The 27,609-nt window shown below is 51.7% G+C and overlaps 3 protein-coding genes across 3 annotated transcripts; all 3 read right to left on the bottom strand.

The window, feature by feature from the left end:
* Positions 1-132: 132 nt before the first annotated feature.
* Positions 133-4,282, bottom strand: TNNI3 (troponin I3, cardiac type). The gene is made up of 8 exons (XM_064294248.1): positions 4,142-4,282; positions 3,816-3,828; positions 3,569-3,655; positions 3,080-3,121; positions 2,554-2,685; positions 1,957-2,046; positions 980-1,156; positions 133-280 (listed from the first exon to the last, which is right to left on the bottom strand). The coding sequence occupies exons 1-8, from the start codon at positions 4,150-4,152 to the stop codon at positions 197-199; spliced, it is 636 nt and encodes a 211-aa protein (XP_064150318.1). The 5' UTR covers positions 4,153-4,282; the 3' UTR covers positions 133-196.
* Positions 4,283-4,373: 91 nt separating this feature from the next.
* DNAAF3 (dynein axonemal assembly factor 3) lies at positions 4,374-18,226 on the bottom strand. Its single transcript, XM_064294249.1, has 11 exons — positions 17,370-18,226; positions 16,864-17,006; positions 16,051-16,144; positions 8,938-9,095; positions 8,476-8,658; positions 7,826-7,951; positions 7,622-7,744; positions 7,021-7,150; positions 5,942-6,056; positions 5,656-5,730; positions 4,374-5,573 (listed from the first exon to the last, which is right to left on the bottom strand). The coding sequence occupies exons 1-11, from the start codon at positions 17,452-17,454 to the stop codon at positions 5,060-5,062; spliced, it is 1,746 nt and encodes a 581-aa protein (XP_064150319.1). The 5' UTR covers positions 17,455-18,226; the 3' UTR covers positions 4,374-5,059.
* Positions 18,227-19,989: 1,763 nt separating this feature from the next.
* On the bottom strand, positions 19,990-26,974 carry SYT5 (synaptotagmin 5). The gene is made up of 8 exons (XM_023543577.2): positions 26,585-26,974; positions 25,888-26,060; positions 23,645-23,764; positions 23,365-23,532; positions 22,591-22,758; positions 21,445-21,562; positions 21,020-21,153; positions 19,990-20,190 (listed from the first exon to the last, which is right to left on the bottom strand). The coding sequence occupies exons 1-8, from the start codon at positions 26,661-26,663 to the stop codon at positions 19,990-19,992; spliced, it is 1,161 nt and encodes a 386-aa protein (XP_023399345.1). The 5' UTR covers positions 26,664-26,974.
* Between the last annotated feature and the right edge of the window lie 635 nt (positions 26,975-27,609).

The following is a 27,609-nucleotide window of genomic DNA, read 5'->3' on the forward strand; positions in this document are numbered from 1 at the left end:
GTTAAGAACACCCCGAGTTGGAGACCCAACTCTGCCCCGACACGCTGTGTGGCTTTGAAGGAGCCCTGCCCTCAGTTTTCCTGTTTCTCTCATCCCAAAGCCCCCAGGTGATAAATACACAGTCAGTCCCAGTTCAGAGAGAAGTTTCTTTATTCCTCAGGGCCATCCTCAGGGCCAGGGCAATGGGCAGGCGGGCTCAGCCCTCAAACTTTTTCTTGCGGCCCTCCATTCCACTCAGAGCATCAATATTCTTTCGCCAGTCTCCCACCTCTCGGTTTTCCTGGGAGGGATAAGGCCAGACGTTAGGTTTCTTCCTGGTCTCTAGTCCTTCAAGTATCCCCCACCTGCCCTACACCTTGATGCGCTACTCTACTGTGGATGACTGTCCAAGGATCTGGTTCGGGAACACTTCTTGTCCCCACAATCCCTGCCAAGTTGCCACACGCATTTCCTGTTTCCCACATGCATTTCCTGCCTTCCACATGTACTCCCTGTCTCCCACATACCCCCCCAACCTCCTTGCATGCTTCCTTCCTTCCTAATGCATTTTCTGTCTTCCCCATCCATTTTCTGTCTCCCTCATGCACTTCCTGTTTTCCTTATATACTTCCTACCTTCCTGCTTACTTGCTCTTTCGCTATTATACTTCCTGTCTTTCCCTTCTTGTCTCCCTCGTTCACCCCCTGATCTGCGTAAGTACTTTCTCTCTCATTCACTTCCTGTAGCCATCATCCACTTCCTGACTCCTTGCTACTTCCTCTCTCCCTTTCACACTTCCTGTCTTCTCCCTCTACTTCCTGTCTTCCTCTTGCATGTGCTGTGTTCTGCCTATACTTCCCAGTGAAGACTAGCTACCAGCTGCCTTTCCTCTCAACTCCATGGACTACCTGTCTTCAGGCTATGTCCTGGGATTATTACCACCACCCCACCACAGCCCGCCACCTCAGCACCCCCTTTCCTGGCCCTAGCCCACACTCACCTTCTCAGTGTCCTCTTTCTTCACCTGCTTGAGGTGGGCCCGCAGGTCAAAGGTCTCCTTAGCTCGGGTTCCCAGCAGCGCCTGCATCATGACATCTGCAGAGATGCGCACCCTCCGTAGGGTGGGCCGCTTAAACTTGCCCCGAAGGTCGTAGATCTTCTGAGTCAGATCTGCAATCTGGAGGCCAGAGGAGAGGTAGAGACCCTTCCCTCTGCTTCCCCTTCAACCAGCCCTTCCACCCTACAATTCCCTCCTATCTCTATCCTGCCTTTCAGTACCCAGGTCTCATCCAGGCTTTCCCCAGCTCAGGCGCCCACCACTTTCAGGACAAAGTCCAAACTCCTCATCCTGGAACTCAAAGCCCTCCCTGATCTTCCCCAGCTTCATCTCTCAAAACCAGAAGATATATCCCAGTCCAGGTACATGCATCTCTCAGTTCCCGGGCCTGTCCCTCAGCGTTTTTTATGAGACAAACATATGTTCTGCTTTGATACCTCCTGGCTTTTGTATTTGCTGTTTCTTTTGCCTGGAACAGCCTTTCTTGACCATATCATACTAATTTATCTGTCCTCTCCCCACCAGAGTCGGAATTGACTCGACGGCAACGGGTTTGGTTTTTTTTTCCTCCCTGCCAGCCTCACAGAGTTGCCCTGGACCTCCTGGGAACCCCAACTGCAGGGGTCAGGCTGGGACCACAGCCCCAGGCATCTCACTGGACCCTGTTGTTACTGTTCTTAGGTGCCATCGAGTTGATTTCTGACTCATGGCAACGCCACGCGACAGAGCAGAACTGCCCTCACTGAGTTTTTTAAGCTGTAATCTTTACGGGTGCAGATTGCTAGGTCTTTCTCACTTGGAACCCCTGGGTGGGTTCAAACTACCAATCTTTCGGTTAGCAGTCAAGCACTTAACCATTTCGCCACCAGGGCTCCTTCACTGGACCCTGGAGGTACCCCAAGCTGCCCACTGTCGCCCACCTCTGTGATGTTCTTGTTAACTTTTGCCTCTACATCGTATCTCTCTTCATCCACCTTGTCCACACGGGCGTGAAGCTGTCGGCACAAGTCCTGGTGGAGAAACGTGGAATCTGTGGTGGGGGGAAGACTGGAGATCCAGACTGCTGGGTCTGAGGAAGGAGGTGGCTGGGAGCCCAGACTTTGGGCCTGAGGGAGGAAGGGGATGCGGGCCCAGGCTCCTGAGTCTGAGGAAGGAGGGACTGGAGTTTTGGACTCCTGGATCTGACTGAGGAAGAATCTGGGGGTCCTGGACTCCTGGTCCTGAAGGAGGAGGGGGCTGGAAACCTGAACTTCTGGTCCTGTAGGAGGAGGTTGGGAACCTGACCTCCAGGGAACTGCCAATACAGGAGCTAGGAGCCAGGACTCATGAGAATCTGGAGGAATTAGGGCAGGCCCTGCTTCTGAACTCCTGAGAGGTAAGGACTGGGAGATTGGACTCCTGGGTCTTGAGCAGATGGAGGAATAATTACGGTACTCTCCTTCCCACAGGATGCAAGACTGGAGACTAGGAACCTTGGCTCGCAGGCGGGGCAGGAGTCGTGCCCTGGGAGCCGGTACCTGCAGCTCCGCGAAGCCCAGGCCGGCCAGCTCCAGAGGCTGGCACCGGGTGCTCAGAGCACGCCCCTTCTCTCCGCGCCGCTCCTCTGCTTCCCGTTCCAGCTCCTGCTTCGCAATCTGCAGCATCAGGGTCTGCAGCAGTGGAAGGGGATCCCACCCAGGGGAATCACTTCTGCCATGCCCCACCCTCCAACCCCAGGCCGGTCTGTCCTCTGTCTCCCAGAGACCGCTCACTCAAGGTTGGTGTTTTTCATTTCAAAGCTCCGCCCCTCCCTTAGTAAGGCTCTGCCATAAAACCACGCCCACCCAGTCTGGCTCCAAAGCCCCGCCCTTCAAGGTTGATGTCCATCACCTCAAAGCACCGCTCCTCCCTTAGCCACGCCCCTGATGTAAAATCACGCCCTCCCACTCTGGCTCCAAAGCCCCACCCCTTCTATATATTCGAAGCCCCACCCCAAGCAACACTTTAACTTTTAACCCCGCCCCTTTGAAGATCCCTATGTTTCTTCTCCCCGCCTATCCTCACCTTCAGCTGTAGTTTTCTCGAGGCCGAGATCTTAGACTTTTTCTGAAGGGTGAGATGTAGCAAAGAAAGGTCAAGGAGGGCAATCACAAGGAGGAAGGCTCTCCAGAACCCACCCCCTCAAGCGAGGTTCATGCCCACCCCCAATTTCCACCCTCGTTCTACTGGAAGCTACGCCCCTCAGTCCCGTTCACCAATCTGAGGTTCTGATTCCAGCTAAGCCCCGCCCCTCCATTCCCTGGCGAATCGGAGTTCTCATGGGCAACGGAGCTATGCCTATAAGGTAAATCTCGCCAATCCGAGTCAGCCTTCTGTAAAACCTCGCCCCATCGTGCAGTTTGGACTCCGCCCAAGCCCCGCCCCATCGAAGTCCTGGTTCCACCCCTTCTTCCGCTTCACCAGTTGCAGCGGCAAGTCCTCACCAATCTGAGCCCAGACGCCTGCGAAGCCCAGCCCCTAGGCCCCTCCCACCACACCGGCCCCGCTTCTCACCTTGGCGTGCGGCTCGATGGCATAGGCACGGTAGTTGGCTGAGGAGCGGCGCCGGATCGGGGGAGGTGCGGGGCGCGGGTCGCCCCGCTGGGGTTGAGAGAGCAGAGCCGCGTCACCACTGGGACTCCACTCGGCCCCTCCCCACGGCCTCTCTTAGGACTGCAGCCTCCTGCCCCAGCCGCCTCCCTGCAGTGCCCACCCAGCCAACAGGGACCCAGCCCACGCCTTAGCGGCCCCCCCCCCTTACCGCATCGCTGCTCCTGGAGGGAGAGAAACGGAAAAAAAGGGGTTAATGCTGACCCTGTGTCCTGTCCAATCCGTGTCCTGTCCAATCCGTGTCCTGGGGGACCTAGAAGTCCAGGCCACCAGATCCCACTTCCTCAGTTTCCAGAAGTCTGACCCCAAATTCTTACCTTATTTCGAGACCCAGGAGTCCTGTTCCCTACTTCCCTTCTCAGGACAGTACCCAAACTCGCAGCTCTTACCCCGCTCAAGAACCCGGGAGATCACCCCCATCTCCCACTCCCTTGGGACCTCAGGAATCCAGGTTACCGGTTTGCACCCCTCACTCACTGGTCCTCCATGCTGAGGCTTGAGTCTGGAATTGCAGAAGGCAGAAAACGGGGCAAGGGGCTCTCAGTGTGTGAGTTAGGGGGCGTCCAGGGTGACCTTGGAGGTCCCGGGATGCTCGGTTTCCTCCCTGTTGTTCAAGCCTCACTGAGGACACAGAGATAAAGGGAGAGGACAGAGACTAAATATACTGCCGATGCCTCCGCCCCCTTTCCAGAATGCGAGATAATGGGGCGCGTGAGGGGTGGGGTTGGCTGTGCTTCAGCTGGCTCACCCCTGCCACCTTGGTGGCCTAGTCATCCGGTTCCCCTCATCCCCCAGAACCAGGAGTGCAGGCCCCAGGGCCCTCAATACCCTTCACTAAAATGTAATCTCCATGAGAACTGGAACTTTGTGTTTTTCATCTTTTATAGTCAGTTTGTTGCTTGAAGTGACGATTCAGTTGTAGGGGGTCCAAGCTCCCAAACCACAGCATCTCAGAATCCACCCTCGGTCCATTTGAAAACCCAGAAATCCAGTCTCCAGGCCCCTCCCCTCTATCAGACACCAGAGACAGACGGAGAACAGGAATGACACGGACACACATAGAAGAGAATGCCACTCCTTTTACTGGGACCACTTGGGTGATGACCAGGCCTGGGAAAGAAGGCACTCCCACCCACCAGTTAGGAATGCAGACTTCTGAGACAAGGGGCCGATGCAGACGGCCTGATACCCAGTGGGTTTAGAGTCTCAGGAGTGGAATTTAGGATTCTGAGAGAGCATTCTAGAATACTAGGGATAGACTACAGAAGGCCGTGAATGGAATTTGAAATTCTGGCAACACCTCCAGGGCTGAGTGAGAATCTTGAGAGTAAAACTGAGAATTCTAGTGGTGGGTCTAGAATTATATCCTCTGTGTTACAATTCCAAGGCCTGACTTTAGGATTTAGAGGTGGGGGACTTGGCCTCTAGGAGTCGGGTCAGACTCTTCTGCTTTGGGGTCTGACCTACTGGGGGCATAGCCAAAGCCTCCTGGGGTGGAACCAGAACCTCCAAGGGGGAACCCTGAGACTCTGAGGGCTGCTTGAGGTACTCAGAGTGTGGGGCCAGGCCTCCAATGTGCTGGGTGAGATCCTCAGGGGGCGGAACCATGGCTTCAGGGGGCGTGACCATGGCTTCAGGAGGTGGAGTCATAGTTTCAGGGGGCGGGGCCATGGATTCTAGAGGCGGGGAAAGGACCTCCGAAGGCCAGACCAGGACTCCTGTGGATGGAGTCTGGGATCCCACGGCTCGGTCAATGTTGCCCGGAGAAGAGTCCCCGGACTTGCAGAAGCGCGCAAAGGTCTCTGAGGACCTAGCCCCTGACAGCGCGGCGAATCCAGCCTCCTGAGCCAGCTCCCCGACCCGGACAGAGAACGCCTGCAGCTGCTCCTGCCGCAGGTCTACCAGATACCTGAAGCCGGAAAGAGGCGAGTTAGGGACCCGCTTTCAGACCCGGACCCTGACTTTCCCAGCCCTGCTCTCCTCTGGCTCACCGAGCTAATTCCACAGTCAGGCGCCCTCCGGGGGCCACGCAGGCCCCGAGCTCAGGGCTGAGAAGGTGGACCATTCTGTGGAGAGAAAGGGGAAGGAGGCAGAGGGTCAGACTCCCAGGTCCTGAGGAAGGAGGAAGCTGACGGCCCAGAATCCTGGGTCTGAGTGAGGAGGGGCAGGGGCTGGACTCCTGGTTCTGAGGGGGGAAGGGTCTGGGGACCCAGCCCTGAATCCATGAGGAGGAAGGTCTGTGAGAGGGAAGCCTGGGTGCCTCCCAGACCCTCTTACCCACAGGCCACATAGAGAAGCTGGAACCGTCCCTTGTAGCAGCTCTTGTGCTGGAGGGTCTGGGCAGAATTGAGAGAAAGGAAGTGGACAGTGAAGGACCTCTGGGCGAAGGCTGCTGTGGAAGAACAGAGAGGGGTCATCCTGCTGGGTGGGGTCACAGGTGTGGGAGTCTGAAACGCAGAGAGACATAGATACTGGCAGAGTCTGGGCAGAGGAATGAAGGTTGGAAATAACACTGTGTTTAAGTGTCTGTCATGAAGCCCTTTCTCATCCTTTCTCTTAGGGAGATTCCTGGAAAATTCTGGGGAGATCAGCCTGGCAGGCAGAGATCCACTTTAAAGACCAGACAACAGACTCAAGGGAAGAACAGAGAATGGATGGCTCAGGTCACATGGCGCATCTTCCCTAGAGTGGGACAGACACCCAGGGAGAGCCCGGCCAGCAGATGGTTAGAGGGAAGCATGGTCAGAATTCATGAGAGGGTGTGTGTGTGTTGTGAAATTGGGTCTCCGAAAAGGACTGGGACCTAGCACGCTGTGAGAATGTTCTCAACCAACTTAAACTTCCACACACAGGTAAGTCAGGATTCTATCCGTGGAATTCAGAATTCTAGGAAAAGTGTGAGGATTTAGGAAAGGAAGAAAAACAGCAGTAGAAGAGAGAGATTTGAACCAGGGCTTCGAATTGGTTCCTTCCGGTTTGAACCCCTGCTGAGGATTTGCATTTCCACCCCAGACATACTGAATCAGAATATACACTTTACTAAGATTTCCAGGTGATTCTTATGTATAACAAAATTTGAGAACTGCTGCTGTACTAGAGTAGCCCTGGTGGCACAGTGTTAAGAACTCAGGCCTTTAACCAAAAGGTGGACAGTTCAAATCCAAAAACCGCTCTTTGGAAACCCTACGGGGCAGTTCTACTCTGTTCTATAGGGTCGCTATGAATCTGAATCAACTAGACGGCAACAGGTACAGCCTGGGATCAGGGTGCCGGTTCCACTCTCTGTGTCCGCTGGTCTTCACCATCCCGACCTTTTGCCTCCCGTTTCAACAGGGAAGACTGAGTCCCTCGCTTACCAGACTCCAGGTTTCCATCCTCCCCCTGCTGCGCCTGCTCCGGGTCCCGCTGGGCGTCTCTTGGGCGCCGCCAGGCGGCCACCTCCTGGAAGAGCTCTGTCACATTGTGTTGGGTGATTTCGCCCGCGCTCTGGGGAAGAGAAGGGACACGGTAGACACTGGGGCTGGGAACGCGGGGGCGGGGCTTGAGTGAACGAGGCGGGGCTTAGAGTAAGGAGGAGCGAGCGCTGGAACCGAAATCTAAGAACTCTGGGTGAGCTTGGATCCCAGGGACCCGACCTAAAATCAAAAAGGAGCACTAGAGCGCAAGGACATAGAACCGGGGGCGGGGCCTAGTACCCGGAGGCGGAGCCCTGGATGTTAGGGGTGTGGCCAGGCAGGCAGAAGTGGATACCCGGGCACTGGGAGCGGGGTTTAGTAGCCAAAGGTGCAGCCTAGGAGTTTGGGCGGTGCCTGTATAACAAGGATGGAGGCTCGTCACCAACGGGAGGGACAGAACGTGAAACGCCGGGGCGGCGCCCAGCGGTTTGGCCGCGGGGCCTGGAAGAAAGAGGGAGGGGCTTCAAGTGTCTGCCAAAGCCCCAGCTCGCCCACCGCACACCTTGACCGGCCGCCCGTTGCTGGTCCGCAGGAGACTCTGGTCGTCTGCTTCGATCCCGAAGGCCACGAAGGGGCCCGTGGCGATGTCCCCCCAGTACCCGCGCGCCGCCACGCGCTCCCCACGCTGGGAAAGCAGGGAAAGAGGGGCAAGTGAGACCGCGGTTGGAGAAGGAGGAGCGGGCCAGGGCAGAGGGTGCACACGCACGTGGCTCAGGAGGCGTCCGGACGCTAGGGTACGGTTGGGCAGGTGGTAGGAGCTGGAATCTCTGAGTTCAAAGGCGACGCCTGTGTCCCTCCAGCGCCGGAACTCGCGGGTGTGGATGACCTGACCCTGTGGGGGAAGGAGGGAGGGAGGCCTCAGTAAACTTGGCATCTGGGCCCCCAGCCCCTCCCACATCAGATCCAGGAGTTCAGTTCCCAGCCCCTCCTCCCTCTGACCCAGGAGTTCCGACTCCCAGCCCCTGCACCCTCAGACCCAGGAGGCTCAGCCCCTAGCCCCATCCTCCCTCAGACCCGGGAGTCCAGTCCTTCAGCCACTCTCCCCTCATACCCAGCCCAGTCCCTCGGTCCAGTCCCTCCTCCCTTAGGCCCAGGAGTCCAGTCCCCCAGTTTCCTCTTCCCTCAGCCCCGAGAGTCCTAGCCCCCAGCCTCCTCCCTCAGACCCCGGAATTCAGTCCCCCAGCCCTTCCTCCCTCAGCCCCGACAGTCCCAGCCCCTAACCCCCTCCTCCCTCAGCTCTGGGGGTCCAGTCCTCCAGTCACTCTTCCCTCAGACCCCGGAGCCTAGTCCCTCAGCCACCTCCTCCCTCGGACCCGGGAATCCCGGCCCCCAGCCCCTCCTCGCCGGGCCTCTCACCCCGCGGTCGTGCAGCTTCATGTGCAGGTCCCAATCGCTGACACCGCGCCGGGCGTCGTAGCGGGAGCCCAGGTAGTGGCGCACCCGCAAGTCCCAGAGGCGGCTTATGGGGAAGGCCTCAGGCCCTTTCTCCCCGCCGGCCCAGAAGCGGAACACCGCCTCCAGGGCGTCCCGCTCGCGGAACTTTGTGGGGACAAAGAGAGGGAGACAGGAGTGATGAGACAGCAGCTTCTCTTGCTTCACCCTCCCATCCATTCCGAGGGGTGGAAAGTACTCTCCCATGTCTCAGATGAAGGACCTGAGGCTCAGAGGGCAGAAACCAGCCTCTGGCCCCAGATGCTACAGAGGGAGTCCAATGGGACTCAAATTCATGGCCTCCACCCACTCCATCAACACATATCCCTCAGGACTGCCCATTCCCGTTCTTCCAGCACCCCCGGGAGCCTGGGGGATGGCACTGACCTTGAGGGCGCCCAGGCTGAGCCAGGGCAGCTGCTCTGCCAGGCGGTCGGGCTCGGGGACCAGGTGCGCCAGGCGCTCCGCCTGGGAGCGCACAAAGGCAGCTACTGGGGGACGCAGCAGGGCGTTCCCCCACACCTCCAGGAAGATCTCGCTCCTCTCTGGGGAGGGGGGGGAGGGCGGAGAAAATGAGCAGAGGAAGCTGGTGGAGTGAGCCCAAAACAGACCCGGGCTGATGAAGCATTCTCTCTCTAGTGGATATTCATTGATACGCACATCATTATAATTAGTAGTCATAGAATGTATATAACAAGCTCCCTGCCCATTCCAATAACTGCAACATGTAGAATAACTTAACCTAACCTAGGTCTCCTTTCCTGTTCCTCCTCAAACCCCAGGTAACCACAATCCTGAATTTGCTTAAATATATATATGGAAACGCTAGTGGCATAGTGGTTAAGAGCTACCGCTGTGAATCAAAAAGTTGGCAGTTCAAATCCACCAGGCGCTCCTTGGAAACCATATGGGGCAGTTCTACTCTGTCCTATAGGGTCACTATGAATCGGAATAGACTCGATGGCTGCGGGTTTTTTATGTATAGATATGGAGCCCTGGTGGCACACTGGTTAAGCACTCAACTGCTAACCAAAAGTCAGTGGTCAGAACCCACCAGCTGCTCCATGGAAGAAAGATGTGGCAGTCTGTTTCCCTAAAGATTATGGCCTTGGGCCAGCAAAGCAGGGGCGGGGGTTGGGGACCACGGTTTCAGGGGACATCTACATCAACTGGCATAATAAAATCTATTAAGAAAACATTCTCCATCCCACTTTGGAGAGTTGTGTCTGGGGTCTTAAACGCTAGCAAGCAGCCATCTAAGATGCATCAGTTGGCCTCAACCCACCTGGAGCAAAGGAAAATGAAGAACACCAAAGACACAAGGTATTTACGAGCCAAAGAGACAGAAAGGGCCACATAAACCTGAGACCAGAAGAACTAGATGGTGCCTGGCTACAACCAATGACTGCCCTGACAGGGAACACAACAGAGAACCCTTGAGGTGGAGGGGAGCAGTGGGATGCAGACCTCAAATTCTCATAAAAAGACCAGACTTAATGGTCTGACTGAGACTAAAAGGACCCCAGTGGTCATGGTCCCCAGACTTTCTGTTAGCCCAAGACAGGAACCATTCCCAAAGCCAACTCTTCAGACAGGGATTGGACCAGACTATGGCATAGAAAATGATACTGGTGAGGTGTGAGCTTCTTGGATTAAGTAGACACATGAGACTATGTGGGCAGCTCCTGTCTGGAGGGGAGATGAGAAGGCAGAGGGAGTCAGAAGCTGCCTGAATGGACACAAAAATAGAGAGTAGAGAGTAGGAGTGTGCTGTCTGATTAGAGGGAGAGCAATTAGGAGTATATAGCAAGGTGTATATAAATTTTTGTATGAGAGACTGACTTGTAAACTTGCAAAGATTATGGCCTTGGAAACCCTATGGAGCAGTTCTACTCTACCCTACAGAGTCTCTGTCAACTTAACTGCAGTGATTTGTATATATAGTTCTTTTACAAATCTTATAGGCATATAGGAGATAATTATTTATCTTCAGTTGTATTGTTGTTGTTACGTGTTGTTGAGTGGGTTCCAACTCATAGCGACCCTATGTACAACAGAACAAAACACTGCCTGGTCCTGTGCCATCTTCACAGTTGTTATGCTTGAGCCCACTGTTTGTATATGATTAGATATATATACATATATATCATTTCTACATCTCTACATTTATCTAGCTGTATATCTATATCTATCTATAGTTTTTTTAGCTGTATAAGAACCTTATAGGAAAAAACAATGTAGTTTCAAATGTACATGATATGTTGTTGTGTTGTTAGGTGCCATCAAGTCAGTTCCGACTCATAGCGACCCTATGCACAACAGAACGAAACACTGCCCGGTCCTGCGCCATCCTTACAATCGTTATGCTTGAGCCCATTGTTGCAGCCACTGTGTCAATCCACCTCATTGAGGGTCTTCCTCTTTTCCGCTGACCCTGTACTCTGCCAAGCATGATGTCCTTCTCCAGGGACCGATCCCTCCTGACAACATGTCCAAAGTATGTAAGACGCAGTCTCGCCATCCTTGCTTCTAAGGAGCATTCTGGTTGTACTTCTAAGATTTGTTCGTTCTTTTGGCAGTCCATGGTATATTCAATATTCTTTGCCAACACTACAATTCAAAGGCATGAACTCTTCTTCGGTCTTCCTTATTCATTGTCCAGCCTTCACATGCATATGATGTGATTGAAAATACCATGGCTTGGGTCAGGCACACCTTAGTCTTCAGGGTGACATCTTTGCTCTTCAACACTTTGAATAGGTCCTTTGCAGCAGATTTGCCCAATGCAATGCGTCTTTTGATTTCTTGACTGCTGCTTCCATGGCTGTTGATTGTGGATCCAAGTCAAATGAAATCCTCCACAACTTCAATCTTTTCTCCGTTTATCATGATGTTGCTCACTGGTCCAGTTGTGAGGATTTTTATTTTATGTTGAGGTGCAATCCATACTGAAGGCTATGGTCTTTGATCTTCATTAGTAAGTGCTTCAAGTCCTCTTCACTTTCAGCAGGCAAGGTTGTATCATCTGTGTAACTCAGGTTGTTAATGAGTCTTCCTCCAAACTTGATGCCACATTCTTCTTTATATAGTCCAGCTTCTCATATTATTTGTTCAGCATACAGATTAAATAGCTATGGTGAAAGAATACAACCCTGACGCACACCTTTCCTGACTTTAAGCCAATCAGTATCCCCTTGTTCTGTCCGAACAACTGCCTCTTGATCGATGTAAAGGTTCCTCATGAGCACAATTAAGTGTTCTGGAATTCCCATTCTTCACAGTGTTATCCATAGTTTGTTATGATCCACACAGTCAAATGCCTTTGCATAATCAATAAAACACAGGTAAACATCCTTCTGGTATTCTCTGCTTTCAGCCAGGATCCATCTGACATCAGCAGTGATCTCCCTGGTTTCACGTCCTCTTCCGAAACCGGCCTGATTTCTGGCACTTCCTTGTCGATATACTGCTGCAGCTGTTTTTGAATGATCTTCAGCAGAATTTTGCTTGCGTGTGATATTAATGATATTGTTCTATAATTTCCACATTTGGTTGCATCACCTTTCTTGGGAATAGGCATAAATATGGATCTCTTCCAGTCAGTTGGCCAGGAAGCTGTCTTCCATATTTCTTGGCATAGACGAGTGAGCACCCCCAGCGCTACATCTGTTTGTTGAAACATCTCAATTGATATTCCATCAATTCCTGGAGCCCTGTTTTTCGCCAATGCCTTCAGAGCAGCTTGGACTTCTTCCTTCAGTACCATCGGTTCCTGATCATATGCCACCTCTTGAAATGGTTGAATATCGACTAATTCTTTTTGGTATGATGACTCTGTGTATTCCTTCCATCTTCTTTTGATGCTTCCTGCGTCATTTAATATTTTCCCCATGGAATCCTTCACCATTGCAACTCAAGGCTTGAATTTTTTCTTCAGTTCTTTCAGCTTGAGAAACGCTGAGCGTGTTCTTCCCTTTTGGTTTTCCATCTCCAGCTCTTTGCACATGTCATTGTAATACTTTATTTTGTCTTCTCGAGAGGCGGTTTGAAATCTTCAGTTCTTTTACTTCATGAATTCTTCCTTTTGTTTTAGCTGCTCGACGCTCAAGAGCAAGCTTCAGAGTCTCCTCTGACATCCATCTTAGTCTTTTCTTTCTTTCCTGTCTTTTCAGTGACCTCTTGCTTTCTTCACAGATGATGTCATTCCACAACTCGTCTGGTCTTCGGTCACTACTGTTCAATGCATCAAATCTATTCTTGAGATGGTCTCCAAATTCAGGTGAGATATACTCAAGGTCATATTTTGGCTCTCGTGGACTTCCTCTGATTTTCTTCAGTTTCAGCTTGAACTTGCATATGAGCAATTGATGGTCTGTTCCACAGTCGGCCCCTGGCCTTGTTCTGACTGATGATATTGAGCTTTTCCATCATCTCTTTCCACAGATGTAGTCAATTTGATTTCTGTGTGTTCCATCTTGCAAGGTCCATGTGTATAGTTCCCGTTTCTGTTGGTGAAAGAAGGTATTCGCAGTGAAGAAGTCATTGGTCTTGCAAAATTCTATCATTCGAACTCCGGCATCGTTTCTATCACCAAGGCCATATTTTCCAACTACTGATTCTTCTTCTTTGTTTCTAACTTTCACATTCTAATCGCCAGTAATTACCAATGCATCTTGATTTCATGTTCGATCAATTTCAGACTGCAGCAGCTGGTAAAAATCTTCTATTTCTTCATCTTTGCCCCTAGTGGTTGGTGCGTAAATTTGAATAATAGTCGTATTAACTGGTCTTCCTTGTAGGTGTATGGATATTATCCTATCACTGACAGCGTTGTACTTCAGGATAGATCTTGAAACGTTCTTTTTGACGATGAATGCAACACCATTCCTCTTCCAGTTGTCATTCCCAGCATAGTAGACTATATGATTGTCCAATTCAAAAGGGCCAATGCCAGTCCATTTCAGCTCACTAATGCCTAGGATATTGATGTTTATGCGTTCCATTTCATTTTTGACGATTACCAATTTTCCTAGATCATACTTCGTACATTCCAGGCTCCAATTATTAATGGATGTTTGCAGCTGTTTCTTCTCATTTTGAGTCGTGCCACCTCAGCAAATGAAGGTCCCGAAAGCTTTTCTCCATCCATGTCATTAAGGTCGACTCTACTTTGAGGAGGTAGCTCTTCCCCAGTCATCTTTTGAGTGCCTTCCAACCTGGGGGCTCATCTTCCAGCACTATATCAGACAATGTTCCGCTGGTATTCATAAGGTTTTCACTGGCTAATGCTTTTCAGAAGTAGACTGCCGGGTCCTTCTTCCTAGTCTGTCTTAGTCTGGAAGCTCAGCTGAAACCTGTCGTCCATGGGTGACCCTGCTGGTATCTGAATATCGGTGGCATAGCTTCCAGTATCACAGCAACACACAAGCCCCCACAGTACGACAAACTGACAGACACGTGGGGATATATGATATATATGTGTATATATATACATATGCTATGTACATAAAGGGCCCTAATGGCACGATAGTTAAGTGCTCAGCTGCTAACCAAAAGATCAGCAGTTTGAACTCACCAGCTGCTCCATGGGAGAAAAGACCTGGCAATCTGCTTCCATAAATATTACAGCCTAGGAAACCCAATGAGGCAGTTCTACTCTGTCCTCTGGGGTAGCTGAGAGTCAGAATAGACTCATCAGCACGCAACAACACACCCATTGACAGAATTCCAGGAAAAAAACCCACATGAAACGGTCACAGCAGTGCATGACACAATGCAAGTGTTCAAAGTCTCTTGCCGAAAGATGTCTGGAGACTTCCCTCATGTGGTTCCCCCAGAAGTGGGGAGGTGTAAAAGGCAGGAAATTGGGCAGTGTTTGGCTGACCTCATCTCAGTCCTGCCCACAGGCTCCCTTAGGGGTATAAATCCAAGAGAGTTTGCCTGGAGGAGGCACACTTGGAGCTGAAACTGAATTTGGGAGGAGAAGTTTGATGGGGAGAAGGGTGAGGAGGTGGAAAGCAGTTTTTTTTTTTTAATCTCCCTGTTACAGCTTAAACTAAGCACTTAGACCAAGGTCTCTGGACTCAGACAAGCTGGGTTCAAATCCTGACTCTCCTTGCTGTGTGGCCTTGAGCTAGTGTCCACCCCTTTCTGGTCCTGTTTCTCACATTTGTGAAAAAAGGATCCTACAAGGTCCACTCTGTAGGATTCTTGTAAGGTTTTCATGGAAAATTCTATAATGCCTGGCTTACAGTACAGGTTCAGTACATTTTAGCAATTATTGCTCTTATTAGGGAAGTCCGTGAGTGGTGCCAATGGTTAAGTGTTCAACTTACTAACCCAAAGTTTGGTGGTCTGAACCCACCCAGAGGCACCTCAGAAGACAGGTCTGGCGATCTGCTTCTAAAAGGTCACAGCCTTGAAGACCCTATGGAGCAGTTCTACTCTGCACACATGGGGTTATTATGAGTTGGAATCATGCTCAATGGCAACTAACAACAACAATCATATCAGAATAATGGATGGTTGTTGTCATTAATAGCCCAGGGTATTTGGAAGAACACACATTGCACAATACACCTTGTGTAAGGTTCTTAAGCAACTAGAAGTAAACTAATCTATATTTATCTATAAAACTAAAAGACAGCATGATCTCTTGTAAGGTTCTTAAACAACTAAAATGATACAATTTATATAGACATAGATACACATTGTCATGGAGTCAGTTCCAACTCATAGTGACCACTGCGCCACCTGGACTCCTTTCAGTGGCTCTTGTTATTGTTGTTAGGTGGCATTGAGTCAGTTCCAACTCACAGCAACGCTATGTGCAACAGAACGAAACACTAGTTGGTCCTGCGCCATCCTTACAATAGTTGTTATGCTTGAGCCCATTGTTGCAGCCACTGTGTCAATCCACCTCACTGAGGGTCTTCCTCTTTTCCCCTGACCCTGTACTTTGCCAAGCATGATGTCCTTCTAGGGACTGATCCCTCCTGACAACATGTCCAAAGTATGTAAGATGTAGTCTCGCCATCCTTGCTTCTAAGGAGCATTCTGGTTGTACTTCTTCCAAGACAGATTTGTTTGTTCTTTTGGCAGTCTGTGGTATATTCAATATTCTTTGCCAACACCACAATTCAAAGGCGTTAATTCTTCTTCAGTCTTCCTTATTTATTGTCCAGCTTTCACATGCATATGAGGTGATCCAAAATACCATGGCTTGGGTCAGGCGCACCTTAGTCTTCAAGGTGACATCTTTGCTTTTCAACACTTTGAAGAGGTCCTTTGCAGCAGATTTGCTCTAGGAGTTACCATATATTTAAACCCATTTTACAGATGGGAAAATCTTTGGCTCTAAGACCACCAAACTAGTGAGTACGTGATGAAATGGGGGCCATGATCACATGTTTAAATTTTAATTGCACCATGGAAATGCCAAAATCCTCCAGGGAATGGGAAGGGACTGGGAGCCAGAATGTCTGGGTCCTTGTGACTTACCTTGCAGCCCCATCTTCTCAGGTTCCTCAAAGGCTAAGCTGAAAACCAGCATGTGTCGGGCCACAGCTTCCAGATTACTCTCCAGCACATAGAACTGAAAGGATAGATGGCAAGACTGGTTCTGAGACCTACATCCCTGGTCCCTAGCAGACCCAGGAGTGTGGGCCCTCAGTCCCTTCCTTCCACAGGACCCAGGCGTCCTGTCACCAGCACCCCCCCCCCCCGCCCTTCAAACACAGTAGAATGGGCCCCAAGCCTCCTCTGCCCCACCTGGAGGAGATCAGGTCTTTAGGTCCTTCTTTCTGCTAACCAATTGCCATCAAGTGGATTTTGAGTCATGATGAGCCAATGTGTGTCAGAGTACAACTGTGCTCCACAGGGTTTTCAATGGCTGATTTCTCAGAAGTAGATCACCAGGCCTTTCTTCTGAGGTACCTCTAGGTTGACTTAAACTTCCAACCTTTCCGTTAGCAGAGAGTGCATTAACCATTTGCACCACTCGGGGACTCTCTTCCTCCTTCTAGAACCCAGAATTCCAAACTCCAGGCCTTTTTTCTCAAGAACTCAGGAGTCAGGGCCACTGCCTACCACCTCCCATCTGCACTCAGGAGCCCTGGCCACCAACTCCTTCCTCACCCAGGACTCAGCAGTTTGTGTCCCCAGCTTCCACCTCCCTCAGATCCAGGAGTCCAGGCTTCAGCTCCTCCCTCCTTAGACTCAGCATTTTAGACCTCCAACCCCCTCCTCCCTCAACCCAGTGCTCTGGTCCGGGCTCCCATTTTAGTCCTCCTCCTTCCACGAATCCCTGCTCACGTTGAAATTCCTAGGAGGCCAGCGCGAGGCCCGGGCAAGGGTCCGTAGCAGATGCCGTCCATCCACGGAGCCCAGCAGCAGCACATCAAGGTCAGGAATCCTGCGTTCTGTTTCTGCCTGCGAGTCTGGGTCCACAGGAGGACCTGGCAATGCAACAGCCGGCTGGGGCTAGTGGCCACCAGAGCGCCCTGTATAGTAACCCCTAGAACGATGGACTACAAATCCCAGTAAGACTTGCGCTGTTTGCCCACGTTTCAAAAGGAGTTGTGCCTCTAAGCCTTCTGGGAATGGCAGTCCGCATAGATGACAGCAGATCGCCACTATGGGAGCGCCCTCTACCGCTGAAGCCTTAGAACGCTAGCGCTCCTGTTGCCATTGAAGCTGGGACTACAAGTCCCAAAAGGCCTTGCGCCGCCTGTCACGGCTGTGAAGGCAGGCGCTGTACCAGAGCATCCTGGGATTGTAGTCACGCAGGAGACAGCTAAAGGATGGAGTGGACGACTCACTTTCAGCCTGCAGGTCCAGCGCCGGGGACAGACCCCACCAGGACACGGATCCAAAGCCCGTTCCGGAGCCGGCCGGTGTAGTCATCGCCCTGCGGGACAGACATCCTGGAAATCCCCAAACACTATCTCCGCATCGCCAACCCTGACTTCTTGCCAGTTTGCCTCCATGTTACAGCCCCCTCACCTTTATTCTTCCAAATATCTCGGGTCGTCCCTCCCTGCCTGCACTGAGCTGGGTTGCGGTCCGGTGCAACCTCGACAACCGCTACCCATAACTCCGCCCCCCTCCACCAATCAGCCAATGGGAATATAAGGACTGCTACCGCCTCGAGAAACTGACCAGTGAAAGTGAAAGGGACCGCCCTCTGATAACTTTTGGCCAATGGGAGCGCTGAGAGGCGGTGACCCTGGCTTGTCGGAAAGGAGGGAGTGCGGACGCGGTTGTCTTGACGACCGCACTGTTGGGAAAGGGGCGGGCTGGGAGACGCTGGGGCGGAGTCTGGATCGGTCCGAATTTCTGGAACGGGGGAGGCTTGGACTGATCCAAATTTAGACAGAGGAGAGCGTGAATTAATCCAGATTACAGTGTAGACTTTAAAGATGTGTAACCCTCTCTGTCCCTCTTCCTCTCACACCCGGGCTCTGCCACACAGGGTTTCTCACCAGGTGTGCGCTGGAGCCAGTTAGCACTGGTTGGGGATTGTTAACTTTTCAGGAATTTTGTTAGCTGGTCGTTACACACCCCCCCAAAAAACAAACCCATTGCCCTCGAGTCTATTCCATCAGTCATTAGTAAAAATTAAATTATATAAATTTGCAATTAAGCTCATTATATTAAAATAAAGGTAATAAGTACTCAACACTCAACACTTCCTATTTTACTGCATTTTTCTATTATCGATGCCCTTGAAGTTATTTACATTTATTGTACCTATTTTTTTTTTTTTTATAGAGAGAAAATCCACCGCTCTGTCAGTTTTTTGTTCTGTGGTGTCTTGCGTGTTGCTGTTATGCTGGAAGGGATGTCACTAGTATTTCAAATACCAGCAGAACCACCGCTTGTGGACAGGTTTCAGGGGAGTTTTCAGGCTCAGACCGACTAGGAAGAAATGCCTGGAGATCTACTTCCAGAAATCAGTCAATGAAAACCTTATGGGTCACAACAGAACACTGTCTGACTCACCTGGTTTGGACACGTCAGCAGGAGAGGTCAACCGTGGACATGTTTGGTGACATAGAGGGCCAGCAAGGGTGAGGGAGACCCTCAGTGAGATGGATTGGCACAATAGCCAAAACGTGGACTCAAACATGCTGGCAATTTTGAGGAGGATGCAGGACCAGGCAGCTTTTTGTTCCATTGTACTTAAGGCCTCCACGAGTCAGAGTTGATTTAACAGCACCTATTTTTTTAATCTATCTGTGGAGGAAATACTATTTTATGCAATACTTAGATAATTAAATTAGCAAACTGCACCTAGGGTCTGGCTGCCTGTTTTTGTAAATAAAGTTTCTGGAACCGGGGCCAGAGTAGAAACCCAGGGCTGGGATGAGGTTAGGGAGGCAGGGTCATGCAAATGCAGGGTCAAATTCTGTCTTTATTTAAAATTTTGATATTTTGCTCGCCATGGATTTGCTGCACTAATTTTAATTTTTTTAAATATTGCACTGAATATTATCTCTGTTACCGAGTATTTTGACACCCTCATGCATTTTGAAACCCTAATTCCAGCCCTGGGAAATACTATATAATGGTGTGCTACTAGGCAACTTTTCTCTCAATTCCACATTCAGTGATTTTAGGTTGGTATCTCGAAATCCCTCATGGTGGGAGTATTTGCACCACGGGAAACGGACAAACTACACATCAAGCTTCAGAGAACCTATTGTTAACAGCACATTATAGGAAGCGCATGTTCTCCAGTGCCTCCAGCTCTGTGTTCCTGGCATTGTTCCTTCCCTTTAACATCCTCTTTTATTGTCTCTCTGGAAAAAATCCTGTTGATATCCTGATGTTGTACTTCTAGCCTCTAGAGCTGTGAGATAGCACATTTCTGATGTTATAAAACATCCAGCTTGTGGTTCCTAGTTAAGGCAGCCCTAGGACACCAATACAGGGGATTCCGCGATGGGCAGCCCTTTCCTTTCCCACACCGGGAGATGAGATTCCCTCCCAGGCCCGCAGCCCCTGCCCATTCCCACCAAGGAGCATAGGGCCAGGCCACCACAGCTGCTGAGCTTTTATTTGGCCCTAGGAACAGCATGGGGATCAGAATGGGGACAGGAGTTCGTGATCCTGTGTAGGAGAAGGAATTTACAAAGGGCTGGGGTCACTGATTGTCAAAGCAGGGGGGGACCCCGGGGCAGGGAGTCCAGACTGCTCCCCTCCCCCCAGGGGTCCCTGGGGCTTCCAGTTATGTGCGTGGCAGAGGAGTTGGCAAGTTATCATGATTGGCATAATGGAGGGGGTAGGGTGAGAAGGCAGAAATGGATCAGATGGTGGGGGGGAGAGGTTAGGGGTAGAGTAGGCTTGGAGATGGGACTGGGCTTGGCTAGGGCCAGGGTCAGAAGTCTGGGGTCAGTGGCCAAAGTCCAGGTTTGGCCAGGGGCTTGGGGGTGGCGATCAGGGCACAGGGGGAAGCCTCACTCGATCAGGGGGCCTCAGCGAGTGCCACTGAGCAATGGGCCGCCGGGGGTTGGCCAGCATGTCTGCCCAATGCCGCAGGCCAGCCCCACCGGCTGCCGCCCCCACTGCCACCCTTCCAATGGCCTCGTTCTTGCCCAGCTTGTCGTAGTCCAGCACCGTCAGCTCCACCTGTACCTTCTGGGGTGGATGGGGGAGGAAGAGGAAGTGAGTGGGTGGGGGAAGGAGGCGCGGGGAGGGGCTTAGGTATCATTGCTAAGGTTACCCTCTTCCAAGCAACCAGAGTTCTATGGGGTCTTACTAGGATCTTTAGCTAAGACTTGGCATGGAAGTGGGGACAAGGGCCGGGTTGGGAGGTGGGAGGGATGGAGAGTCCTATAGTTAAAAGGGTGCCCTGGAGTCTTTCTTGAAGTTATATAGCTAAAGAGATATGAGCTCCATTAAGGAGCCCTGTTATGCGTTGGGCTGCTAACCTAATTCAGCTCTTCTGCGGGAGAAAGACCCAGAGGTCAGCTTCTGTAAAGTTTATAGCCAAGAAAACCCTATGGGGCAGTTCTACTCTGTCACAGGGGATCATGAGTCCGAATTTACTGAACTCAAACTATCAACAATGAGCTCCATTGCTCAGGGGTTTTAGGAACCTCCTTAGAGATCAGCCTCCTAAGGGGTATAAACCTTCAGGACGTTGAAATAGGTGGAGGGGCCAGGTCTTACCCAGCTCCCAAAGGTTTGTTGGGAGGTATCTTTGGGGCTCCTAAGGGGGCAGGACACCCTGGTCTTCATTAGACCAATTTTAAGGAAACGCTTTTTTTTCCACCAGTGGGCGAGACTTCCTGGTCCTCCTATGAGGAGCGCGAAACTGAGAAACCAACTTCACGAATCTTTAGGACCTGGTTTCTAGGGCATTGCTAAAGCGACTCTTTTCCCCTAGAAATGGGGGTTTCTAGGCCTGGGGCTCTTGGAGAAGGAAAGGGTATAGGGCCAGGACAATGGGCAGGCCTAATCTCACCTGGACCTGGTCACAAGGCACCTCAAAGCTGAACGCCTCGTTGTAATAGGGGTTCAGGGTGTTCTTCTTGATGGTGGTTTTCTTTTTCCGCACCTTTTTGCCTCCCTGGAGTAGGTGGACCTTGACATAGGGATCTGGGGAGAGAGACAAATTGTCTCACAACCTACCCTTACCACCTTAGTCCAGGAAGATCCAAATGGGGATAATGAATTAATTTTTGGACCAACATAGAGGGTTGGACCAACATAGAGACACTCCATCTACCTGTTAGATGTCCCTCCCTCCTTGGCAATATCTAATGTGAATTCTCCCCTGGCAGTGTGGGCTCCCCAAAGGTATCCCCTCAATATATTTTTGAGCCCCAGGCACCTTCAGAACCTTAGCTAGAGGGCCTCCCCATCTCCATTTGCTTGCTTTCCACACACCTGACAATCCCCCTACGTCCATCTTCTTTAGGTTTTTAGCCTCCAGGACGATGACTGTAAGCTTCCCTGCCGTGGGGACATAGCGGAGGGAGAAGCAGATGTCTCCTAGTTTCTCTTGCTAAAAGAAGGAAAAAGACCTGTGGTGCAATAGATCGCGTTTGTGTGGCATTTCTCTCCATGGTCTTGTAACTCCCAACCACGTGATTGGGTGGAACTATGCAAATAAGGTAATTGTGGTCCACCAAGGAGATTGGTCAGTTTTGTCTTAAAAAGGAAGCCAATTCCACAGCAGGTAGAGGATCCCACCACCACCAAGGAAGAAGAACTAGCGCATCTTTTGGACCCAGAATCCCTGTGCTGAGAAGCTCCCGGAACCAGGAGACTGAGAGACACACAGCTGTAACACAGTGGACAGTGAGCAGCTGTGGCCCTGAAACGATGGCAGGAGAGACTGGCACAGTAGCCTTCCTAGCCCAAGGAGCAACAAAGCTGACTGCCTTTGGGCCGAGGCTTACTGGCAAAGTGACTTGCCTGTGGGCATTTATCCGCTGAGCTAAAAGAGCTTTGTAACACTTGCCCTACCTGAGGGCCAGAGAGGCATACCTGTGAGCAGGGCTGAGAAGAGGCTGTCCTGATGGAAGAACTGCATCCTGAACCTGAATTATAACCTATTATTTCCCTAATAAACCTCCTAACTGTGAGCACTGTTTGTGAGTTCTGTGTGGTCACTGCAAAAAATTACTGAACACACAGGGGGTGCTGTGGGAGGGATGGTTGGTGTCAGAATTGGTAAAGATGGCACAGAGAGGAGGTATGTCTGACCTCCCCTTCATCGGAATCAGCCTTGGGCTGTTGATCTCAATTCTCCTTCCCCCTTGTGAAGTTAGAGGAGGTCAGACGCCACCTTCACACCCTTTTTTTTTACAGACTATCACGAGAGCCCCTGAGCCACAGGCCCAATCGCTTACCCCACCTTTCTTCCCTCCCCCTTGCCTTGGAATGGAATGGTCCAGATTTAAGTACCTAGTGGTACAATCCAAGAAGCAGGGCGAGGCCTTGGGCTACAGGAAGGGTCCTGGGAGCTTCTGATTGGTCCGGGGTTGGGGCGTGGGGGCCTAGCCTGGGGGCGTGGCTGGGCGTGCTCACCTCCTCCCGCGGAGCCGCTTGCAGCTCCCGCCAGGCCAGTACGGGCCGCCCCAAGTCCACCGAGCTCATGGGGACCCGCACCTCCCCGATGGCATCGTTGCGGGAGAAGCGATCAAAGTCGTATACAGCCATGACCAGCACTCTGCCCCCCAGCTCCACGTAGGGGACCTGGGAGAGGAGAATAGAGAATAGAGAAAGGAAGGGGGCACAGCACTTCAAGGTGGAGGCTTTGAGTGAGGCAGCAAGGATCCAGGGGACAGTCAATGGAACCCAAGCGAGAAAAGTTAAAGGGTTCACGGGAACAAACCAGGGGTCCTACAACTCAAACGGGGCAGCCCAGGGTCCCAGTGAAGAGTCCAGGGGTCAATGGAACCCAGGTGGGACAGTCCAGGGTCCATGGAACAGTCCAGGAGTCACCAGAACCCAAATGGGACAGCCCAGGTTCCAGGGAGCAGTCCAGAGGTCACTGGAACCCAAATGGGACAGCCCATGGGTCCATGAGTACAGTCCAGGGGTCAATGGAACCCAAATGGGACAGTCCAGGTGTCAATGGAATGCAAACGGACAGCCCAAGGCCCAAGGGAGCTCAGGGTCCAAGCCCAGAGTTCAGGAGCACCTTAAACGGACAACCCAGGGTCCAGTGCAATAGCCCCTGGAGCTGGTAGCTGCCACCTGGGCTGTGTCTGCTTAAGGAAAAGCTGAAGGGGTGGGTCCGCAGTGTTCCAGGGCTGGATGCAGGCTGCCTAGTGTGGGTTTCTGAGGGCAGGAGCTCACCTTGAAGGCAAAGTTCTCCCCGAAGTGTGGATTCAGTGTCTGCCGATGCACCTTGGTCTCATACCGCCTCCGTTTGTCTGGCAGCAGGTAGACCCGCACATAGGGGTCTGAGGAGCCACCCAAGTCCAAGGCAGCCAACCCCTCAGCCTGCAGGATGCCCACCAGCAGCTGTGGGAGGTCCAGGCACAGTGAGGAAGCTGCCCTTTTAGGTCATCTTCCAGGAAGGCCTGGGATCCCCAAGACACTCTTCTCCATAACACTCCTCCTCTACGACACCCACCTGGCCACTCTGAAAATCATAATCCAGTGAGTACTGCAGCCGTCCTAGTTCATGCTTCTCTGCCACCTGCTGTCCTGGTCCCTGTGGTGCTGGATCCAGCTCCTCCACTTCTGGCTGCACCTGAGGAATCCAGGGGCAAAGGCAGGTAAAGTCTTCCTGTATATATATATATATACCCCTGGGTATAGGGGTATCCTCCATACCCAGAAGCCAAAGGAGACTCAACATAGCCTTTGGGCCATATCTGATCACTTGCAGGCTAAACAGAGTCAGTGTTTGATTAGTGATATCTGCCATGGGAAGGGAATGAACGAGGTGATACATGTACTCTGTGTTTGCTGATGTTTGATTAGTGATGTCTGCCACAAGCAGGGAAAAGGCAAGTGGTGACACACGTGTACAATGTGTTTGTCATTCCTAGACTAGAACAATAGCACTGATAATGTCCTATTGACCACGAGAAGGATGCAAAAGATTTTATTTCACATGCTAATGGATGTACTGGGGTGGTTGTCTAAAATGCCATGTTGGTTAGTGATTTTGCCACAGCAAAACAGGGAGGAGAAACAGCATATTTAATGTGCACTTGCCATTTTAAACTAGAATAACAAAATCAGAAGGCTTCAAAATTCAAAATTTACTGTGAATCAACATTCTCCTGAGTAGTGTGGTAAATGCAGATTCCTGGGGCCACCCCCTTAGAGATTCTGATTCAGTAGGTCTCCTATAGGGTCCAGAATTTGCATTTCAGCAAGTACTGTACTCCAAGTGATTCTGATGCAAATGGTCCTTGAACACCAGTGGCTTAAGGGATAGGGATAGAAGCTGGATACTAAAAAAAAGAACCCTAAAAACTGTCTTTTATGGGTAATAATAACAATTTTTGCAAAGAAAGAGGCAGGAAATACTAGTTATGATCATGGACTTGAGGCTCAGAGAAGGACAGTGAATTTCTCGAGGTCACACAGCTGGGAAATTGTCCCGGTGCTTGGGTCCTTGAAACTGTGGCCTTTTATTTTTCACTCCAGTGGCTGCATCAGCCTCCTCCATGGTCTCCTGGCCCCAAATCTGTCCTCCATATGGGTTCTAGAGGATTTTCCTAACACTCATCTGACCCTGTCCCTCTCCTGGTCAAAACTCTTCCATGGCTCCCAATCACCTTTGTTATATGGACACTGCTGATTTTTCCAGACTGTTCTAGAACCCAGTATGTTATATATATTTAATACAAACCCAAACCACTTGCCATTGAGCCTACCTCGACTCTTGGTAATCCCACGTGTGACAGAATAGAATTATGCTCCATAGGGTTTTCAATGGCTGATTTTTCAGTAGATCACCAGGCCTTTCTTCCGAGTCACCTCTGGATGGATTTGAACTGCCAACCTTTCAGTTAGTAGCTGAGTGCATTAACTGTTTGCACCACACAGGGACTCCATATATTATATGCTGTCGTTAGGTGCTGCTGAATCTATTTTCAACTCATAGTGGCCCCTAAGACAGAGTAGAACTGTCCCATAGGGTTTTCCAGACTATAATCCTTATGGGAGCAGACCACCAGGTCTTTCTCCTGTGGAGCCACTGATTGGACTCAAACTGCCAACCTTTTGGTTAGCAGCCCAGCCCAGGGCTTAACCATGCACCACCAGGGCTGTGTTATATAGTATATATATATATTCTCCAAATATGTCTCAGAATCTGGATTCCAGTTCTTACCACATGTCTTTCTTCTGCCTACAAGGTCCTTTTCCTGCTCTTGGTTAGCTCTGTTTGTCCCCTGGGTCTCAGAGCAGAAGTCACCTCCTCCAGGAAGTCTGCTCAGACCCTCTAGGCTGTCAGGTGGCTTCCCTGAACTCCGATAATGCCCTGTACTGCCTCTAATATGGCACTTATCACGCTGCACTTTGAATGTCTGTGTTGGTGTCTGACTCCCCCATCAGACTAGAATCTTCTTGAGGACAAGGGACAAGGTCTGATCCATCTCCAGGTCCTGAAAGTCCAGTCAGGGATGGATTGACACAGTAGTCACAACAATGGACTCAAACATACCAACTATCATGAAGATGGCACAGGACTGGGAAATATTTTGTTCTGTTATACATAAGGTCTCCATGAGACAGAGTCGACTTGATGGCAACTAAGAACCACAGGAAGGAAGGGAGCAGGGTCTTAAACTGGCTGGGCCATTGAGAGGAGCAGGGCTATGGGAAGGGACAGGGTTGCAGGGCTGGGCCGGGCCACACCTTGTCTATATAACTCCGGCCCAGCTCCTTCACTTCCTGCAGGTGGACCTGGGCTTGGGCCTGGCTCTTCTTGCCCGTCCGCCTCCGACAACGCCTCCGGTAGAGACAGAAGCAGCAGCTGAAGATGAGGAGGCCTGAGACCAGTACGATTGTGGCCAGGGCCCAGGGGGGCACTGCAGAGGGGGTGAAGACAAAGCGCAGTGAGGATTTCATGGGGAATCTGAAATCCTGGCCTTGTTTTCCCTCCAGCCATTTCCATTGCATTTCATTCCAGTGTTTTCCTTCCAACTGATCTCACCTACAGAGTGATTTGATGCCCTAAACCAGGCTGACACCATCCGAATTTTCTCTCCCATTAGTTCCACCTCCCCTTTCACTCCCATTCTAATTTCTACTCAACCTCTGTTGCTTTTAGAGGGAGCTCTGCCCCTCCCAGGGCCTCAGTTTCCCCAACTGTAAAGAAAAGGGAGAGGTGGACCTTCCAAGATTCCATTCCATTCCACATCCCTTGATCGGATTCTGGCCTTTCTTGCAAACCTGCTCCTTTTCCCCATTTCTTTCAGATTCCAGCCCAGGACTCCGACCTAAAATCCCATCCGGATTTTCCAGCCCTCCATCTCGAGTACACGCGTCGGAATCCCGCGCTTGGGCATCCTGGCCAGGCTTTTTGTCTGCTCAGACTCCGGGTGTCGCTCACCAGGGCCGTGGCTGATGCGGCTGGAGTCAGGAGGCGCGTCGGCAACTGGAGGCCCCGGGGTTGGGGGCTCCGGGAACATTGCGGCGGCGGCGTCCTACGGTCCTTTCTGCAGAGACACCCAGGCGCCCTAGCCCCCCACTCCTAGCCCAGGGCATTCATTGAATTCTCTGAACAAGGAACTACAACTCCCATCGGCCCCCGGGGTGGCCGGCGAAGCACAAACCGTCCATCTGGCGCGGGGCATGCTGGGAGTGGTAGTTCCAGGACCCGGTTGTAGCTCGCTCCTTCCCGGGGCGGAGGGCAGACACTGGGAGTTCCAGGACCTTGTTCTGTACTAAAGGGGCGCCACCTCCCTTCAAGGCACCCTCAGTAATTCCGCTGGCTTCTGCCCCTTCCTCCCCCAGGCCTTGAACCGGAAGTAGGCGAAGGCGGGCGTGGGAACCAGTGTACCGGGGTTGCCCAGAGCAACGGCTGGCTCCGCTCCGGCGGGGCGGGGGGCACCGCTGGTTGCCCGGGCAACAGCCTGTTGCCACGACAACAGGCTGGGCTTACGCAAAGAAGTGGAGTCTGGGCGGGGCAGGCTCCCTCCGGGCCCCCTTGGGCGTGGGACCCCAGACCCGGACCCTCGGGAGAGTAGGGAGGGGAGTAGCCTGTGGTCCATGCGTCCGTCTGTCCATGCTCCCATATCTGGTTCCTCCCTTCACATCTGGCCCTGGTAGCTGAGACTCAGGCGCACCTCCCTTTCCTCATTCTTGCGGGGGGAGGGGTGCTGTCCTGGTGCGTTTGCTGAACCCCCACAAAGGTCTGGGCCTATTCGTCTCTCCCGCACACCCGAATCTTTGTCTTCACACCTGTTCTCGTGACCGCTTCGGCCTCCGCCTTTCTCCTGACTCCAGTAGATGTCTCTTCCTCTGTGTATCTGTCTGTCTCGCATCGGTCTCTCGCGCCCCCTCTCATCTGCGACTCTCTCATCCTCTGCCTGTGGTCGGGTCCCTAGCTCCCAGGGCCTCTTCCACTCTCCCCCT

The sequence above is a fragment of the Loxodonta africana genome, chromosome 11 (assembly GCF_030014295.1).
Source record: "Loxodonta africana isolate mLoxAfr1 chromosome 11, mLoxAfr1.hap2, whole genome shotgun sequence".
NCBI lineage: Eukaryota > Metazoa > Chordata > Mammalia > Proboscidea > Elephantidae > Loxodonta > Loxodonta africana.